This window comes from Gossypium raimondii, chromosome 11 (assembly GCF_025698545.1).
Source record: "Gossypium raimondii isolate GPD5lz chromosome 11, ASM2569854v1, whole genome shotgun sequence".
NCBI lineage: Eukaryota > Viridiplantae > Streptophyta > Magnoliopsida > Malvales > Malvaceae > Gossypium > Gossypium raimondii.
This window is the reverse complement of record NC_068575.1, coordinates 59,476,870-59,497,029: the sequence shown is the minus strand read 5'-3', so window position 1 is coordinate 59,497,029 and position 20,160 is coordinate 59,476,870. Positions and strand designations below refer to the sequence as shown.

At 34.4% G+C, this 20,160-nt stretch overlaps 2 protein-coding genes and 2 long non-coding RNA genes across 4 annotated transcripts; 2 read left to right on the top strand and 2 right to left on the bottom strand.

Annotated features, from left to right (window-relative positions):
• The first annotated feature begins 4,577 nt into the window (after nt 1-4,577).
• On the top strand, nt 4,578-8,726 carry LOC105802213 (mitogen-activated protein kinase kinase kinase 5). The gene is made up of 11 exons (XM_012633715.2): nt 4,578-5,216; nt 5,575-6,198; nt 6,283-6,370; nt 6,471-6,533; nt 6,631-6,794; nt 6,888-6,963; nt 7,247-7,306; nt 7,382-7,507; nt 7,603-7,800; nt 7,882-7,979; nt 8,071-8,726. Exons 1-11 carry the CDS (start codon nt 4,774-4,776, stop codon nt 8,264-8,266), a joined length of 2,136 nt encoding a protein of 711 aa, XP_012489169.1. The 5' UTR covers nt 4,578-4,773; the 3' UTR covers nt 8,267-8,726.
• A 502-nt stretch (nt 8,727-9,228) lies between these two features.
• Nucleotides 9,229-9,772, top strand: LOC128034906 (uncharacterized). Its single transcript, XR_008191138.1, has 2 exons — nt 9,229-9,458; nt 9,568-9,772. It is a non-coding gene; the product is annotated as an uncharacterized LOC128034906 (long non-coding RNA).
• LOC128034907 (uncharacterized) lies at nt 9,713-10,404 on the bottom strand. Its single transcript, XR_008191139.1, has 2 exons — nt 10,153-10,404; nt 9,713-10,042 (listed from the first exon to the last, which is right to left on the bottom strand). It is a non-coding gene; the product is annotated as an uncharacterized LOC128034907 (long non-coding RNA).
• Nucleotides 10,405-11,963: 1,559 nt separating this feature from the next.
• Nucleotides 11,964-17,391, bottom strand: LOC105802214 (uncharacterized). Its single transcript, XM_012633716.2, has 3 exons — nt 17,239-17,391; nt 14,552-16,418; nt 11,964-14,068 (listed from the first exon to the last, which is right to left on the bottom strand). Exons 1-3 carry the CDS (start codon nt 17,304-17,306, stop codon nt 11,990-11,992), a joined length of 4,014 nt encoding a protein of 1,337 aa, XP_012489170.1. The 5' UTR covers nt 17,307-17,391; the 3' UTR covers nt 11,964-11,989.
• Between the last annotated feature and the right edge of the window lie 2,769 nt (nt 17,392-20,160).

Here is a 20,160-nt window from a genome sequence, read left to right as displayed (position 1 = left end):
CATACTTTGAAGTTGATATTCTGTATGTTTTGTCTACTGTTTGCACCGATTTTCTTGTGGTTGACCTCACACTGAGCTTTCATAGCTTACCCCTGCTTATTTTTCCTTCTTTTCAGATAACTCATAAGGTTAGGACGTGGGCGCGACATTCGGAAGGCTCAGCTCGGAATATTGATTTCTATACAAAAATATTTTAGACTGATTATTTTATAATTCTGGTTATTTGAAACTATATTATTATTACGGTATGAGATTTAGTTTACAATTTTTAATGAGGCATGCCTGACATTTAAATAATTTAGGCTATTAAAATATGTATTTTTATTAATTACACATGAAACATGGTTTTTATTAAAATTATGTTAATATCACTTTTCCACTACTAAATTGTAAGTGTGTTTTGTTAAGAAAGTAATTCGGATTTTTAAACTAAGTTTTCAATAGTAAACATTATTATAATGAAGATATTAAACTGAATCGGTTTTGATAACTCATAAGTTTTTCCGTAAATTGATTAAGTTTTCTTCTAAGAATAAATCAATGTTTTAATTAACTATTTTAAAACTCCGATAATCTGCCAGGCCATTTCGGTAACCAATGTAATCTCCCTAATTCGAGTCTAACGTCTAGAACAGGTTGGGGATGTTACATTTAGTGGATTAAACTCTAACGTCACCTAATTCAATTAATCAATTATCTCTCATTCAATTGTTCAATCAAAGTAATTATTAACATAGGATTCAATGGCATTAACTGGACATTTTTAGTATCTAGCTAAGTTAATCTCTCTTCCCCACTAGCTATATTCCTATGCTAGGCAAGTTGGACGAAGTCACTAAGAAAAAACCTAGTAGGTTGATTAGGACATCAAGTATATTCCAATCATAATTGCAAATTAACTTGTTTGTCAATGCTACTAAGTTAATCTTAATCTATTCAATCGAAATCTAAATCTTAATTTTCTCTTCCAAGACAAATCAAAATTATCGGATTAATACAACTTGGTGGCCAGACAAGCATATTAAATAAGAACGAGATTGAATAAATAATTAACAATGATTGAAACAATTGAAGAGAAAATAAATTAATTAAGTAAAAACAAGATCCATCACCGTTTCAAGAAAACAAAGTTTAGTTCATGTTGATTTGAGAAAATATCACAAGAAGAAATTCAAAACAAACTTGCATTGAGAAAAGTGAAAAGAAAAAACCTAGAGATAAAAATAATTATCAAATTGATGTCTGACAGTCCAAATCTCTTTTTCTTCTTGTATTTGCAAGCTTAAAGTTCTTATTGGTGTGAGAGAATTGTTACTTGGCCTCCAAGTTGATTCCTTACTCTTTTTTCCCTCTTTTCCTCTTAAATCACATTACCCCTTCTTTTTAGGGTTTGAATCATTCGGATCCACTCGACGCAAATTTGCGATGGAGTAGACTGTTTTTTGTTTAAAATTTTTGAATTGAAGATTGTGCTGCACCGCACTGAACTTCTCTTCTCTACTTTTTACTATGCTCCAAGTCTTCCATTTTTCATTCAAAACTAACAATGTAGAGAGGAATAGCAAATAAATCAGAACTAACTCTAAAATTGATAAAAATCAAACAACACATAATTAACTAGAAAAACTATAAAATGCACTCAAAACTAATCTAAATGCTAGAATAACCTCCAAAAATGCTATAAAAACTAGGGGTGTGCATAATTCGGGTAAAACCGAAAAAATTCGGTTAACCGACCGAATTCGGTTAATCGGTCGGTTAACCGAATTTTTTCGGTCGGGGGTCGGTTAATTTTTTATGATTTTTCGGTTAACGGTTAATTCGGTTCGAAACCGGTCGGTTAACCGAAAAAATTAATAAATAAAATTATCCAACCCAACCCAATAAAACTAAAACTAAAGTTTACCCAATTACCCAATCCAATAAAACTAAAACTAAAAGACAACCCAATTTACTAAAGTCTAAAACCCAATTTACTTTAATAATTTATAAATTTTTAAATTTTAAAATAAAAATAAAAAATTCGGTAATTCGGTATTTTTCGTAATTCGTTAATTCGTTAATTCGGTAATTCGGGTAATTCGGTAATTCGGTAATCGGGTAATTTTAACCAAAAATAAAAATACATAATTTTGGTTAATTCGTTAATCGACCTTATTAACCGAAAAAATTTCGTTCGGTTAAATTTTTTTAAAAAATCGTTCGGTTAACGGTTAAAATTTTTGGAAGGTCGGTTAATTCGGTTATAGTATTTCGGTAGGTTAACCGGTCGGTTAACCGAATGAACACCTAATAAAAACTATACAAAATAACTCTAAATGTGAGAATTAGCAGTTATGATATCAGTTTAGATAGACTCGACATAGCATTGATATTAAGTTAAATAAATTCAAATTTGACTTGAAAAAATAATATATAAAGTGAAAATGTAATATGAGATTTTGACATTCTACTGATACGATAAAATAGATGTAAAACAAACAATGAAACGGGCGAAGTTTAACTTTTGATACTAGGTTGAAAAAAAACATCAAAATTGACCTAAAAAATTAAGTTGGAAGGTATATTATGTGAGACTTTTATAGAAGATTCCTTCAAAAAATAGGTCTTTGCTTCAAGACATTTATTAACTATTAGTAAAATGTGGATGCTAACTTGCTTATAATTTTAATTCAATCGCTTAATATTGATATTATTAAGAATGAGTCAACATTGAAAATTGAACCTGGGATTGTCATTCCCTCTGTACCCCAAATAAAATAGTTGGTTTTGGTGCAGTTTCTAGTGGCTTCCAACACAGGCATGCCAACAAGATGTCGGCAGCCCGATGGCATGACTGTTTGTAGACCAAGAACTTTGTGTTATATATTGCTTCCATTTTCCTTCTTAATGACTTCCCTCATCCCCAAAACATGTCGGCAGTTGATTTCTAGTTTTTATCCATCACCCACGACTTGGAATGGGTCTGCAGTCATTCCTTCTTCTTTATTTTTGAGCTCAATTTAGAGACAAGTATGACTGGTTCTTGCAACTCTAGTTTTCAACAGTTGCTAGGAGGATTTTTAACGATCTTCTTTGTATAATAATAAATTGTATATCCCAGATTAAAAATTGTTGTCTTTACAACGGGATAATGATGATAACGTTGAAAACCAGATTCCTATGCTTCAGTCAATAAAATAACAAGGGTTGCTGACATAAGCTTTACAAGTCTTCCACTTTGGCTGAACCCTTTTGGCCGTTTCTAAGTTACTAACATAACATCATTTGATGCTGTGTGGAAGATAAATAAATATTGATATACCTTGCAAATATAAAATAAGTATGATAATCTTGATTTTTTTTTATATTATTTATATTCTTTTTATGATTTATGATTGGAGTTTGTGATTACCTCTTTTGACGATACTTAAATTTTCCTCCTATCAAAAGTGTACAGTTTCATACCATTGTATCCAATCGGTTGTTGGTTTTAATTTGATTTTGTAAAAAGAGAATCAATTACTCTATAATTTTACGTGTCGTAAATGGAGGGCTGTTATTGGCAGAATTGCAACATCAAAGAGTCAAAACTTGAAAAGAAGCTCAGCAGTGGCGACGCGTCCTAAAACTTAAAACCGTAAAGGAATGCCCTTTTTGAAACTTTGACCATTGACCTTGCCTCATCAGGAGTTCCTATGCCAAGTGGAGTGTGACTCGGTCTTGAAACCCTCCAGCTCACCATTTTCCCTCCTCCGACAAAGCGTAGGACCAAGTCGATTCATCCATTTCTCCCTCTACTGTATCTTGCAAATCAGATTAACTAGATTGATATCTAAAATTTAAATTTAATAAAATATTATCTTTTAGAAATTAATTTGTTAAAAAAAAAAGAAAATTGTATTAGCATCATTGTGCTTTTTATTGAGATCCTACCGATGGGTGTTGATACGTACTGCTTAGTTGATTTTAATTGAATTGGTCTGCAACAATCAGCCCAAACAATAAAAACTATAGACTGAGAGTTTTATTTTTCAAATGATGGAAAGTGTAGGTATAGAGGAGAATGAAACTTCTCCACATAATTTGGGTAAAAGGGTCCAGATTCGAATTCTAGAAAAAGGTTTTCCATTTCTTCCTTTTTAGGTTACTACATTCTTTCAATCTTGTTTAAGTTTCAACCAGTACTACAAAGAAAGAAAGGAAAAGACCATAATGTAATTTGTCTTACTTTTATGAGTAACAAAGCTGATGTTATAAACCAAAAACCAAAAACCAAATCCCGCAACTAATCCAACTACTTCTTGTTCTTGTAACGGAAATTCACGCCATCCGAAGTAACTGAAACAACACATCGTCTTTTATGCTACCAATTTTTAATTTTATAAACAAATAAAATACTAGCAGTGAACTAAATTACATCATATAATTTAACAGGTTAGATTCAGTAAGTTCCTAAAAACCAGGTTCGATTAAAGATATTATTAAAATACTCTTGAAAGGACATAGTAATATTAAAAAAGGAGAAGTAGAAAAAAAGCGAAGAGGCGCTTGACTTTTTTGACCTATATTAAAGCAAAACCAAAAAGCTTCTGTTGTGAAGCGTGTTGTTTTTCAGACACAACCTAAGAAACTGATTTCCCGACATCCAGAATTCCCAACCAGAACGTCGTTCAAATCCAATTTTTTTTCTTCCCTTTTTTTTTAAACATATCTTTTTGGGATTTTCCTTCGAATCTTTTCTTTTTTTTTGGGAAATTTTGATTTCCTTTTTTTTTAGAATGATTTCAAGCCATGCGGTGGCTTCAGAATATTCCGTTTTATTATTCTTCGTCGTCGTCGTCGTCTTCCACGATCGCCGGATCGTCTGAAGCTTCTTCCGGTAAGCATTTTCAAGATAATCATAATTACCATAAGCGTACTCACAAGCAACATCACAGTTACTTGGGATTTCGCATTGCGGGATCTAAGCTGACGAAGCAAAAGGAGGTGACGCGTCTCAGCGACCGAGAGTTGTTGGCGGCTCCGCTGTCCCCCAGTAACGATACTCCATTGTCGTCTTCAGCTCCTACTTCGAGGACAACATCGTCGTCGTTGGCGGTGCCGTTGCCGCTTCCGCTTCCAGTTCCAGAAGGAGACGGCGAGCAACGGTTGCCGTCGCTGAGTGAGGTTGGACACGGTAGAGGTTTAGAGGATAAAGATAGAGAAAAAGCAGATGGAACTCCTTCCCATTCAAGGTGATTTCTTTTTCTTCCTCAATTATTAGTTTTAATTCATATTTAGCTACAAAATTTAAGCAAGATTTTGCAATTGTTATTATGGAGATTGATATGCCGTTAATGAATTTTTCTAATTTCAGGACAATTTAGGAATAAATTTATGAGTTAGTGAATGATCAAATTCATAGTTGCAATATTATTAGACTGATAATCTGAATGCTCAACCTGCAACTTTAAAGCTTATTTCATGTATGAGTATGTTCTTGATATCTTGATTGTGGTGCTTTAGCTTTAGGTTCATATTTGTAGAGCCAATATATACATTTTGATAGCTTCTTTTAACTGATTCTGTGATCATCGATTGTTGGTATTACAGTATGTTTGCGTCTCGTGAATCGAGGAAGACAGCAGAGCATTGGGACATAAGATCATCCTCTAAGGTATTCCAGCAAGAAGTGAATCGTGGGGACAGTTCTCAGGATGAGTTTAGGGTGAATGCTCCTGTTAGGAGTGCCCCTGCGAGTCCGTTCAGTAGTCCGGCTCTTTTTAGCGCACACAGAAAGAGTACCAGTGAGATGTTTCCGCACCACATGGTTCCTACTGGTAAACAAGTTTGGTCTGCACCAGAGATGCCAACGTTTGATGTTCCAGGGCTTCCTCCCCCAGCATTCTATGATTGCAGCATATTAAGCCCCGATTACACTCCGCTTCACAGTCCACCAAATAGAAGTCCACGTCGGAACTTTAGAAGCCAAAGCGGACCTCCTTCACCAATACATCAGGAGATGTCACGTGAGTTCTCATCATCCCGGCCTGAAAGTAATTGCCCTATCAGTGTCCATCCGTTGCCTCTTCCTCCAGGAGCAGCCATGGCTTCATCATCAGCTTCCGTTCCCCAAGTTACAACTAAACCAGAGCCGTTGCCAATGAATTGTCAATGGCAAAAAGGCAAGCTTATCGGGCGTGGTACATTTGGAAGTGTTTATGTTGCCAGTAACAGGTATACAAGTTGTATATGTATATATATATTTGCTTCCGTAGCTCTTGTCATCTAAATGCTAATAGGGCTTCGTCTTTCTCACAGAGAAACGGGAGCTTTATGTGCAATGAAGGAAGTTGAGATATTTCCTGATGACCCGAAATCTGCAGAGTGTATAAAGCAATTAGAACAGGTTTTTTCTGTACTCTAGAGAGAGAAGAGCACGGATTAAATGATTACCTAATGCTGTTTCTTTCTTTTACCACCTCCCTAACCATTTGATTTAATTGCAGGAGATTAAGGTTCTTAGCCAGCTTAAGCACCAAAATATAGTTCAGTATTATGGTAGTGAAATAGTAAGTAACATGCAAGTTGCGCATTTAAGATTTCTCTCCTTACACCATTTATTATCTTATGGTCTTGTATTAAGGCTCTCAAACTATGCATATGCAGGTTGAAGACAAGTTCTACATATATCTAGAGTATGTTCATCCTGGTTCAATTAATAAATATGTTCACGACCACTGTGGTGCCATTACAGAATCTGTTGTCCGCAATTTTACTCGCCATATTCTTTCCGGGTTGGCTTACCTCCACAGCACAAAGACAATCCACAGGTACAGTGGTTTGAGGAGAGGAAAATGAACCTATTATAATAATCTGTTTCATGAGCTGGTAGCTTAATATGTTTTTTTACCTGTTCCATTTAGGGATATTAAAGGGGCTAATTTGCTTGTTGATGCATCCGGAGTTGTCAAGCTTGCCGACTTTGGGATGTCCAAACATGTGAGTTTCATATATTTCCCTTCTCTTCGGATTCATGCTCGTCATAGATAAGGCATGTAAATGTATAGCCGCCATTCCCCACTTGACCATAAATATTTTAATGCAAAAATGAAATTTGTTGCAATTCAATTCATCCTTGCAACAGCGGTCCGTTCTTGGAAATTTTTGTGAGGCATTAATTTGACATTAGCACATATGAAGTTATAAGATAGATTAGTGGACCCATTTCTGTTGTTGTTTTGTGATTCAGCTTGAATAATTTGGACCCATTTTTGTTGCACAGCTTAGCGGACAAAGAGCTGATCTTTCTTTGAAGGGAAGTCCATACTGGATGGCTCCAGAGGTACCATTTCGCAAGATATCAATTTTGCATATTGGTCTCTAGTTTAAATGTACTGACACATTCATTTCCCTGCAGCTAATGCAAGCAGTGATGCAGAAAGATAATAGTTCTGATCTAGCTCTAGCTGTTGACGTTTGGAGTTTGGGTTGTACCATTATCGAAATGTTTACCGGCAAAGCACCATGGAGTGAGTACGAAGGGGTAAGCACCTGATGCATCTTGTTTCCATTTATTAATCTTGCTGAGCATTGGAGAAAATCGTAACATGCCTACCTTTCTCTTTGTTAATAATGCAGGCTGCAGCTATGTTTAAAGTGATGAAGGATACCCCTCCCATTCCCGAAGCATTATCACCCGAGGGGAAGGATTTCCTACGCTGCTGCTTCCAAAGAAACCCTGCAGAGAGACCATCTGCAAGCATGTTACTAGAGCATCGATTTGTAAAATGCTCATCTCATTCAGGTTCCTCGTCTTCTAATGGGCTAAAGTCCACGGTAAATAAGAGTTCTTCCTCTTTCGGTGCCAACATCATCTAATTGTTTATTTTCTAACTTATTTAATATATATACATGCAGGATATGCCCCTTAGTCCTAGAGAGCGATCTGAATTTAAACTGGATCAATTGCCAGTGCAGCAAAGCCTACGAAGTTCAAAGTCCATCACTCCTGACAGGTAAAAGATTTGCATTATTGCGTTGGCTTGGGCTTTTCTCTTTTTCTTGGACTGTCCGTTCCAGCTTCAAGCATTATTTCTTTTTTTCCAGGGAAATTACACAACGATCTCATTACAAGAGCTCCGACTTAAGACTAGCCTCACGTAATTCTCCTCGTTCTACCCTCGAGACTCTTCCTAGTTTGTCTCCTCCACGCTCGGGTCAAAATACTCATCACCCCAGCCCATCTAGTAGCATGAACAGATATATCAACCAGGAGCCTAGGAAGCTCCATATTTTCAGATAACAAATGCAGAGAGGAAAACAAAGCACTGTACATTGTTTTCGAGGTTTCTGTGAATAAAGCAAAAGCTTCGAGCATTGCATTCAACACATGAGAAGATGCCATATAACTTGTGGCCATGGGGAGCTGAACTAAAAACTCCCTGAGGACCTGATCGGCTGTCATTGAAGTTCTCCAGGCTTGGAAGCGTATCCAGAAACAGGATATATATATATATATATATATAAGCAAGTTTTTTGTGTGGAATGTAGTTATTGGTTTTTTTTTTTTAGAGCTTCCAAAATTGAGAAAGCTCTTTTTTCATGTATCCTAGAGAAGGTGACATTTTGAGCTCCATAAGTACAATGAAATAGTTGAGTTTAGAAGGCTTAAGTTAGCTATACGTATATATATATGGTGTGTGTGTTTGTATATGTATATCACTCTTCTAATTGGCTAATTCCCAAATCTGAGTTACCCTCTACTCTCTGGATCCTGCGTTCTTCTGGCAAATTGTTAGATTTACCAATTGGCCCATCTTAGTTTTAGTTTTTACCATTTGAAGTCCAATGCAGTAATAGATTGTGTATAATAATGCAACTTAAAATTACTTCGATAGAGATGTTCAGTTTGATTGAGAAATTTAAAAAAAAAAAAATAGAAACTTATTTAATACATTCCGCAGCTGAGAGATTATTTGGTACACTCACCCTATGAAGAAAAAGGCAGCAAAATGAGCATTAGCCTTTTTGGAGCTGATAGTAATTATCCCATATTTGACTCAAAAGTCAAAACACCTAATCACCATTTGTGTCGGGTTTTCCACCATTGGATTTGGATGGATACAATGGCCGGGATTTATGCCCTTTTTTTCCCCTTCAATTAAAAATCTATAAAAACAAAAAGAAATCAAAAGAATTTAATTAGTGACAGAACCACTTCCCTTTTCAACTTTGAGCTAATTGCAATCACGTGAACAAGTAAACTCGCACGTCATTTTCCTTTATCTTCATTGTTTTTACTTTCTCTTTCAGTTTTGCTTTTCTTCCTCATAGACTTCCAGACATTCAGACAAGACTTTGTTCTCAAAAACAGTTGTTTTTTTAGCAGACAGAGAAACTAAGAAGATGGAACCACCTGCAACACAATCCATAGAGACTTCCACCAAGAGTTTCCAGGTTGAAGAAGATGAACAAGACAAAGCTGTTGATGAATGGTTCGTGCTCTTTGTTTTTGTCTTATTATTATATTGTTGTTTTACAATCTGATTATACTTGTTTAATTCTCTTTTTTCTGCTTTTTTTCTGGGTTTTTTTTTTTTGCAGTTGTTCTTGCTGCTATGAGTGCACTGGGAGTATATTTGATTACTTATGTTGCTGCGATCTTTGTTAGAATATAAATATATATAAATTAGAAAGTATGGGATAAACAAAGGATCTAAATTGATGTTTCAAAAGAGTACTAGGAATCTATAAAACTTCTATTTGATTATTTTGTTTAGAAAAGTAAATTCAATTGTTTTTTGAATTATTTTATTTTGGCTGAATTTAATTATGCTCCAAATTGGTGATGGAGATGATTCCGGAATCTTCGAGGATTAAACTATTCGATAGTAACACAACTGAGTACGGATTTTTTTTGATGAAATTTTCCATTCGGACATGTAGCCTGCATATTTTCATCATCATTATTTAGTCTTGTCCACAAGGACTAGATCCTGCCATTTTTGTATGTTCTTTGCAACATCCTACGATGTAAAACCCAATCAGAAGAAGAAGAAGACGAATCCATATCAGAAGTCTGAAAAATGAGCATCAAGAAGAGCAGGTTAAATATGTGTAAGAATAGTAGTTTAAATACTATCCAATATTAAATTCTATAATTGTGAAAACAGTGTGTAGTAAAATCACCCCGAACTAACACCTTCAACCCGAATCAAATTTTATTTAGATCACGGAGGCAACACCGTTGTTATATAAAAAAACAATTGAACGGATTGGTCATTTTCCGTTTCCAGGTTCGTTGTCCACCGCTCCTTAATTTCTGACAGTGAATCCACCATATTACGTAATTTATGATTCTCGTGCGCCTAGAAAAATGAGATGATGAAATTGAGTGGAAAAGAACAAATTTTGAATATATTTGGTAATATAGAAAAATGGAAAGCAAACAAGAAGGGATATTAAAGAAAAAGGGCAGAAAATGATTTCATTTGATTTGATTTGGGAGAGTTACTTTTCTTTAGCATAATAAATACCTCATTTATTTTTCACTTAAATTTTTTTCTTTTCAAAAAAAAAAAAGAACTTCACCAAGGAATCTATTATTTTGACTTCATTAGAACTTATCTTGTTTATGCGACTCGTGGGTTTTCTCTAAAATATTCGTTACTTCAAAATTTATTTCTAAGCAGTTCTTAGTTTCTTGGTTGGCTATGCTTTGATCATTTCCCAACAAAGAGTAGGCTTTATTCTCTAGACTCTCAAATTCCTGAAATTAGTGAACTTATTAGCGGCCTGTTCTTGGTCGAACCTGCTTTGGGAAGTATATTGAAACCATGTTGCTTGCTACTCTACTGTTCAGCGTTCATGCCAAGATAAGGTTGATCGGTTGCTGCTGCTAGCAAAGTGAAATCATTTAAAGTTGTCTGTTTTGACATGGGATGATTTTATCAATTGCTTTATATGGCAGGAGAAAAACAAGTAGTTGCATGGCAAAAAGGATAGGCAGATTGTTTGATTTTACAATTAAAAGAGTGACGACAGCCAAGTTGGATCTTACAACTAGAAGGCTAGGCAGATTTATATGGCAATAGCTCTTGTATAGAACGGGGTTTAGATGTGATTAGGGAGTAGGCGACTTTTTCTTCATGTTCATAGGTGGCAAAATTTTCCTCGGATAAATAAAAACTTTTAACTTCCCAAAAAAAATGTTTCCAACAAATATTGGTATGAAATATGATTTTATTCGGTACATAACGAAAGTTGAAATTTTTTTGAACATTTATGTTAAACATATACATGCATATACCCCGACAGTTTACAGTACTTGCTCCGAATCCATATAAGACCATACTTGGATATGGGACATATAACATGAATGATATTTCAATATTGATCAAATGAATGTTACATAAGAGATGGAAACCTTTCAGATAAACACGTTTCTGTCATTAACTGATGAGTTCTCTTTTAGTTAAGCAGGTTCCATCGGATACAATAAAGTACGATATTTCAGATATAAGAAGAAAAGATGTAGACAAAGTTCAAATATATCCGTTTTAACATGATGGGTTCATACTTTCCATACCAATCTTTCAAAGATGACAACTAGATTAATTGGTCAAAACAAAATCCCTTTTCTTTCCTTTTTATGTTCAGTAGATCATTCTTGAAAGTTGATAAGACCTTCAAATCAGAAATGAATCTTAAACTAAATTATGCTATGTCTGAACACATGGAAATGTATGTATAATGCATGCATATGTGAACTTAGAGGAGCGAGGAATCCGTAATAGACTAGACTGAAAACAACTGATAACACAAGGTAAATCTGTATGAACATGCATGCATGCAAATGAATGTACGCGTATGAACTTATGTATGTACGTACGTATGTACTTGTGTATGCATGCATGCAACCACATATGGACGACTATTCAGAGCAATAGACCTTTCTAACAGAAAAGAAAGTACTTGTAGTGATGCGAGACATGCAAGAGTTATCTAATAATCTAATAATTTATCATTACCCATCTCGACTGAAAGAACTTACAGATCTTGGTTGAGATTTTTCCATGAGGGTTTGTGGACCCCTTACAAAGAAACTATCGGAGTTATTTTCTGTAGGGCTGGAATTCATTGCAACAACATCCCTTGAACTACCATTCAAATGGAGTCCAGAAAAATGGTCACCCCAAATGTCGTAAGTATATTCATCTCCCATTCTACCCTTCCTTTCTGCTTTTATGATTTTCTGGTCAGAGAGTTTGGACCCTGGAGCTCGAGCACAAGGAGCAATAACAGACATTGAAGCCAAAGGAGAAGAGGAGCTCCGTGTACTGGTGGTCGCCCTACTAGCACAAGGAAAAGTAGCAGAGTACGAGAGAACAGGTTGTGAAACATTTTGCCTTGGTATTCTAGGCTGCTCTTGTGAAGAATACCAGTTGTTGCTGACATGTTCCACAGAAACCTTAGGTCCCAACATATTTGCTTTTGAAATAGGTTGAGGAACTTTACCTTTCTCGCGGATTTGGTTAGCCAAATGTGTAAAAGGATTTCTAGATTCAATGGGTTGCTCCACATCGGGGGAGAGTGGCCATGTGCGATTGGATGTTACAGATGTGGGGGAGTGAGGGGATGAAGGTGTAGAATTTCCACTTTGACTACTTGAAACTTCAATCAATTCTTTAAACCCACCTTTCCTTTTCCTTCGCCTTCTTCCTTTCTCTTTCCCAATCCGGACAGTAAGGTTACCAGTTTGTGGTGCTTCCTTTGTATCAGGATTTACAGCCCCCGCAGATTTTGAGGGCAAAGATGGCAATGAAATTTCCCTCTGAGGATCTAAGAAACTGTTAACTTCCCTGTCATTCTCAGGAGTTAGTTTTGCATTTTGATTAGTAAACCTCTCTTCCTTATTCCTAACATGATCATTTGGGAATCTACCATTAGATGCCTCCTTCAAAGATTTAGCACCCTCAACTGAACTTAACAAACTGTCAACTTCAGCTGACATAGAGAACCTACCATTTCTCTGATCACGAGAACATTTTCCTCCAGTCCGGGTTGTACTGATCGGGTTCTTCTCACTCTTGTAAAAGCAATCTTGAGAACCCAAGATCATTGCTTGGTGAAAAACGAAACAGAATAAGAGAAACAATAAAGAAGCCGAAAGAAGAATTGCGATAGAGAGTTTCTTTAGCCGCATCCAGAACGCTGATTTCTTACAAAGATTAAGCATATGCAGAGGGAGAGTTGCCTTCATGGGTATGACAAAAATGCCTGTAGCCAAAGCCAGTTCAAGATCCCTATGTACCATACCTGCTGAAAAATCTGGCTGGTATGATATCAGAAGCTTTGTTGACTCTCCAGGTTCTAGAGAGAAACCTTCACAACTATGCACCATAAAACCATAACCTACACACTTCCTCCCTGAAACTTCAATGCTTTTTATCTCAAGTGGCAAGTCTCCAGTATTCTTGGCATAAAGCTCTTTTGAAAACGGCTGAGAACATGCATAACTAGTCTCTTCCATGTGAAAAAGCATTTGTAGAGGAGAGATATTTAGGGAAGTTGGCAAGTTAAGGATAAATTCTACACCCTGGATGGGTTCTGAACCCTCGAACAGGACTAGAGAAATAGACCCTCCATATCCCCTCAAAGATAACCACTCAACACCAGAAAGGTTGTTCCTTATCAGTGCTGAACTTGTCCACCCACAACGATTCGAAGGGTGAAATAATATCGGCCCAAAAGATGCTCTACCATTAGGATGAATATAGGCCTCTGTCTGTGCACTCTCTCCTAAGGAGAACCCAGCTCTCATAGGAATAGTAGATGAATTGTGAACCAAGTTACCAGAAGGGGGCTTCACAAAAATATCTTGGCTCATACATTCATCAATAATTTCTCCTGAGTTAAGAATGAGTTGCATTACAACAGGCTGCATGCTAGGATTTTTCACAGTGATCCACTTGGAGCAGTGACTTCCAACTTGAACCATTGGAAACAGAACCTCTTGATCATCAAGCACTGACATGCCACCTGAAGCACCTTGAGATTTCCAGTTTCCAAGTATCAATTCATCCACTTCAGCTGTCTGTAACACCTACATATAGTCACAAGACCTTCTTAGCTATATAATGAACATACATCTAGTAATTAGACTTTGAAGAATGAAAGCTTAATGCTAATTTTGTTAAAAGCGAGTAAGATGGTATCTATGTATGAAAATATGAACCAAGAAAGGGAAGTAAAAAGAAAGGTTTTTTTTTTTTTTTGTTGTGGGGGAGATGTTTTCATGCATGATAATGAAAATATACAAACAAGAAACTATTCCAATGGCGCAAGGAGCAATCCTCACTTAATGGGTAGGTAGTAGTATTATGACCTTATTTATATTACTAACCAAGAAGCACTATTGTCATGAAGCTTTACAAGATTAAGGGTTCTATAACACATGCAAGATAGGTAAGAGTATAAATGAGTAAAAGAGGAAAGGAGCATCAATCACCAGAATAATAAAAATATAAAAGGAAAGGAAACAATTTTGATGGTTCAAATTCTGTCGTTGTAACTAAAATAAGCAAACCTTGGCCCCTGATGCCAGTTGCATGCCAGCCCTCAAGGTTCCTGTGCTTGTGTTGCCAGATTTAACAATTTCAGACTGATGTTCATAAGCCATGGACAAATTTTCCTGATGTTCCACACAAACATGGATTATTTCCTCACAAGAAACTTCAATCTGAGGGCTAATAGATTCATTTGTCATTAACAGCAATTTACAACTGTTGATCATGTTGGATACTTCAAAAGAAGAATCATGAACCTCACTTGATAGTTTAGTGCAAGCAATCACAGCAACCCGGGTAACAGCACCAGGGTAGAGCAGCAACCCTTTCACATACTTGATATGGAAAACCTTAGCATCTGCAACTTCATCAATCTTGACAATACTCAGCACATAAGGAGCAGAATTTTTCAAAGAGATGGCCACAAAAACAGTTCCACTGCCATCATTTGGCACCAGACCATCAAGAGAAACTGAAAGAGAACTTGCATGGTCAATATAGGATGCTTTGCTACCCAATTCAACTTCAAGAGGAACCATAATTATATCAGACGAGTCTTGTGAAGACCTCTGCAACTGCATGCAAAAAGCACCAAAAACTTTTCCTTCTGATTCAGGAGATAAATCAATCTCTACAATGGTCTCACGGCTTAGAGGATTAATCTCCCACGTCCTGCTCGGCCTCATAGCCATAATTGGAAAACCATATTTATCACTGTTCATGACCAACCAATCCTCAGCACCGAGTAAGCTTTGCCCATTATAGCCCTTGAAGTTTTCTACACTACAAACTGCTTCAGTATGATGGGCAGAGTTCCCAAGAGAAACTGATATCCATGAAGTTATTTCTTCCACATAGAGGGTTTCATCGAAAGGATTGAACAAAGACAAATTCTTACTCAACTGCCTACTAGAAGGAATATCCAGGTTTACTAATGGCTGAATCTCATATGGGGACTCAACAGCAAACCCCCTAGCTTGAACCAGGAAACCACCAGAGCTTGTCTGCAAGATAAGGTGAGCTGATGACAAGCCCACCCATCTAGGTAAAAAGACAAAACATATTGAAGCTACTTCACCAGGTCCAAGCAAAACCTCACTAAAATTGCAGGGATAGAACTGTATATTGGTACTGAATGGTTCATGAATGTGCAAAATGCTGTCATTGCATGTATTTGCTACTGTCAAATAAGCCACTGATGGTAAAAATAAATATTTGTGTCCCCAATCCATTATAGGAGGATTTATCTCTACATTAGGTGAAGATAAACCATCAAAAGAACTTAATTTGGTCACCTCTTTGTTATTTTTCATCCTAACACTCGTACTCTTCTGACTTAGTAAAGGTCCTTTACAAGAAATATCATTTTGATTAGCACCACCAGTATTAATTGATGAAAACTCATGGATGCCAGCTCTTGAATATACAGAACACGAAACTGTCCGGCCATTTAATAATTTAAACATACTATGGTCAGATAACCAACTTCTGTTACTTGCCTGCACCCTAAGGTTACTTTGTTCTGCAAAAGATGAAGCACTATCAGACTGACTCCTAGAAACTTCTAAACCACCTACTTCAAGTGTACTCTCTTCGGTCAAAAACCCAGGCAATGTAGAAGGGAAACAGAACGAATGAGAATCACTGCATACCCTCTCAACACTTAAACGAGTTGTAGAAGTTCCCATGTCAGTCTGCGAATGTGTAGAGTCAATTATAGTTTCTTGAAAACCAACATGGTGAGCATCTCCATAGTACTCACATCCCTCATATTCGTCCCTTTTTGGCATCCCATTCACAGCACATGGTTCACATGTAATTAAGCAAAAAAGGGTACAAGACAGAACCAAGAAGAACTGGAATGCTTTAACTGGTTGTATCATCCCCCTGAAAACAAGCCACCAAAGTAAAATGTTTCGTGAAAAAGGAAAATAGTTTATTAACAGCTAAAAAAACAAGTCAGCTGAAATCAAATGAATTATCTCCCCTTTTGCTCTTCAGCTAAAAATGATTGGAAAAACAAATAACGGCCTCAATTTTCTTCGTTTTCAGACATTTTTCACAAAACCCATATAAATTAATTCTTAACTAACTAAATAATAGAAAGAGACGTGCTTAGAGCAGTTTTCATTCATTTTAAACTATTTCTTCAGCATTGATTCTAGCTGAAGATTCTTTTTAAAGTTTAAAAAGTCTAATAAACAGAAAGTACGCCCCCACAGCAACATGCCTAATATATATATAAAGTTCTATACTTAGTAATTTAATTTAAAAAAGTAGAACATAACAAAAGCATTTGCAGCAGCAATTTTTACCTTGTTCAGCTTATTACAAGTTCAGAAAAGTTAACAAAACGAAGATTGGGAAGAAATTGAAAGATTTTATGCATAAAAAAAAAGCTTTTAATACTATTTAAAGTAGCTTAAATCGAAGTCTTGATCACCATAACAACATGTTTGAGATGATTTTTTTTAAGAAAAAGAAAGCATCCGCTAAAGGTAGATAGTAGGTTCTTTTTTAACCAAATAAGCAATCGGAAGTTCAAAAAGCTTTTCAAAGAGAAACAGATATAGTAATCGAAGTTGTCAAAGAAGTAAGCAACGCAACAGAAAAGAGAACTGGAATCGGATGTGCTTGGGAAGATAGAAAGCGCGAGCATATGGGAAGTAAGGTTTGAGAAAGTGATTAAAAAAAAAAAAAGAGTTACCGGAGAGAGTTGAACATGAAGACCAGCTGTTTTCGAGCTTTGATGATCGTTAGGGTTTTAGACTCCATTTTCCAGCAAAGAAGAAAATAATCTGAAACTGTTCTTTGAGGGGCGATTTTTTAGGGAATTTGTTTTCCTGAATTTTGCGGCCAAGAAAATATATAAAGCTTAAAACAAAAGCACACCTGAAAAAAATAAAATAAAATAAAATAGATTCCAAATTACTAGTTTGTCCATTGCAATCATGTCTCGAAACGTCATCGTTTAGCTGATTCCAATTAGATTCTCGAGAGAACGGACGATATATTGTTTTGTGGAGTTCACCGTATTAAATACAAAATATTATAAAAATATAATACAATGTTCTTTTAAGGTAGAGTAATTATTGAAATGTTTTTATTCCTCGAGCGGGTTAAGATTTTTGTCACTTATTTTATTATTTTTAAAATATAATTTAAAGATAAATAGTAAAATTTTGTTTTTATTTTTAGGTGTACTAAATCATTATTTATATTTATATCTAACACCTCAATAAATAATAATATAAAACCCAACTAAATTGGAGAAATAATTAAAAATTTTAATACATAAATAATACGAATTTAAACCCTATTATTCCTTTTTTTCTTTATAAATAATACTGACATTGTTTGCACTTTTGCTCATACTTCATGTATTAAAATTTTAATTTTCATATTTTTTCAAAGAATCTCTTTGTATTTTTATTTTTATTTTACCCACACAATTTAATTTTTATACTTTTGTTTTCATAAAATTAGTTATACTGAAAAAGCATTGTAATGATTTTAAATTTGAAAAAATTAATAATTTTAAAATTTATGATAATAATTTAATTAAAATATTTAAATTAAGTAATGATAAAATAAATTAAATTTGATAAGCATGTATGATGCAAATTATTATATTAAAATTAATATTTTTCGTGTAACAGAATTTAAAGATAAGTCGGACCAAATAAAGTTCTACGGGGGAAATTCCAAGACTTTAGGTTTTGAAAAACTAAATAAAACAATAAGTAATAGGGCCGACAATGGCAGTCCTCAAGTGATATGCACATTAACTTGTCAAACTAAACTTTCTGGTTGTTTGAATTATCTGTTTTACCCTTGGTTGTGTTGTCCTTACACCGAACAGCAGGTCGCCAGCTAGGAGCCATCGGGGTTGTTGAGTGAGTGCCAAAATGGAAATGCAGTGGGGCTTTGGGGTGCGAGCCCGACCTCACCGGAAGGGGCTCGTCATTCTAGGTCGTCGTCTCAGTCTTTTGGTCCAATTGTTGTGTCCTCGTCTTGTCTGGAAGTTCAGTTAGGGCATTTCGGGAAATCGAACATTGGTAGGGTAAATTGGTGAAACAACATAACAACAATGTAGTTCCTCATGGCTAAGAACAGAAATTGAGACAATAATTTTCAAATTTTCACAAGAAGGAATATAGTGACTAAAAGTAGGTGATAGATTGTATTTTATCTTTTATAATTAAAAATAGATAAATTAATTTTAGATGTTAGAAAAATATAAATTAATTCTTTTGGTAAAAATTTTATTTATCTATTTTATTAAATAATGATTTGAAATTTTCTTTCAAATTTTTATATAAGTGACGTGATTTGAATTTTTTTTCAAATTTTTTATATAACTGACGTGGAATTAAAAGATAAGTAGGATTAAGTGAAAGTATTATGAAAGCTCTAGTATAAGGAGCCAGATTACATTTTGCCTCTTATGATAAAAAAATAGGTAAATTAGTCCATATACATTAGATCAATTAACAAAATGGGTCTTTTATTAAAAATTCAATCAGTTTCTACTGTTAACGTATGGCATGGATGATGGAACAACCAAACAAAGACATATGATGTGCCACATGTACTTCATGCTGATGTGATATTTTACCATGCCAGTAAATATTTAAAAAAATTTTAAAATCCAAATATAAATAACTTTTTTAATGATTATTTTAAAAATCACATTAAAAATGAGCTTAGAAAAGTATCAAAATATTATTAAAAATTATAAAAATATTATTATTTTTAAGCGTTATTAGAAACAACGTTCATAATGAGCTTAGAAAAATATTCTCTAGGTTCAAATGAACGAACAATTATTTGTCCTAATTTATTCTAAAACCATTTCTTAAATAATTATATAAAATTATAAAAAATTAAGGATCATAAAAATTATAAATAACCATTAAAGTTTTGAAAATTAATAAAAAATTTAAGATGAAAGATTACTATTTTATATGTGTATATATTTCAGTTATAAGAACTAATAAAAGAATATTAAGAATTATAAGAAATAATAAAATATGACTATCAACTTGATTAACTAAAAATATAAACTCGATTAATAATATATATGTATTACATGTGTATAAATATATAGTTTTTATAGTTTTTAATATTTTTAGAAAATAATCATTATTTATAATTTCTTATAATTCTTAATAATTTTTAAATATTTTTTATATTTTTAAATTTTATAATTATGCAAAAAATTATTTGTCCAGATTTATCCTAGATGTGATTTTTTTAAATAGTTATAATTTTTTTAATTTTTATTTTTTCTAAATATTGCTACATTAGCACGAACGTAGCATGCCACGTGCCAGTGTCTGGTTGCTTTGCCAATCATCAATACTTAGCCGTAAAAATGGATGGAATCTATAACAAAATAACCAATTTACTATTTAATTTAACATATAGTGATTAATTTTGTCATTTGTTTGAATAGAGAGGACAAAATACAATCTAACTCTAGTACAGGAGCTCCCATGGAACTTTTACGTAATCCTACTCATCCTTTACTTACAGCTCATTTATATTAAAAAAACTAGTATTTTATCCCGTGTGATGCACGGGTTGATTTGTATTTATAAATTAAAATATATTTAATAATTTTGAA

What these genes read in the sequence shown, in the direction of transcription:
- LOC105802213 (XM_012633715.2), top strand. Translation starts at nt 4,774, where the DNA reads ATGCGGTGGCTTCAGAATATTCCGTTTTATTATTCTTCGTCGTCGTCG. An exon ending in GTATAAAGCAATTAGAACAG is followed by an intron (nt 6,371 to 6,470) that starts GTTTTTTCTGTA and finishes ATTTAATTGCAG; the next exon opens with GAGATTAAGGTTCTTAGCCA. An exon ending in CATACTGGATGGCTCCAGAG is followed by an intron (nt 7,307 to 7,381) that starts GTACCATTTCGC and finishes ATTTCCCTGCAG; the next exon opens with CTAATGCAAGCAGTGATGCA.
- LOC105802214 (XM_012633716.2), bottom strand. Translation starts at nt 17,306, where the DNA reads ATGGAGTCTAAAACCCTAACGATCATCAAAGCTCGAAAACAGCTGGTC. An exon ending in TTCATGTTCAACTCTCTCCG is followed by an intron (nt 16,419 to 17,238) that starts GTAACTCTTTTT and finishes GCTTGTTTTCAG; the next exon opens with GGGGATGATACAACCAGTTA. An exon ending in AACTGGCATCAGGGGCCAAG is followed by an intron (nt 14,069 to 14,551) that starts GTTTGCTTATTT and finishes GACTATATGTAG; the next exon opens with GTGTTACAGACAGCTGAAGT.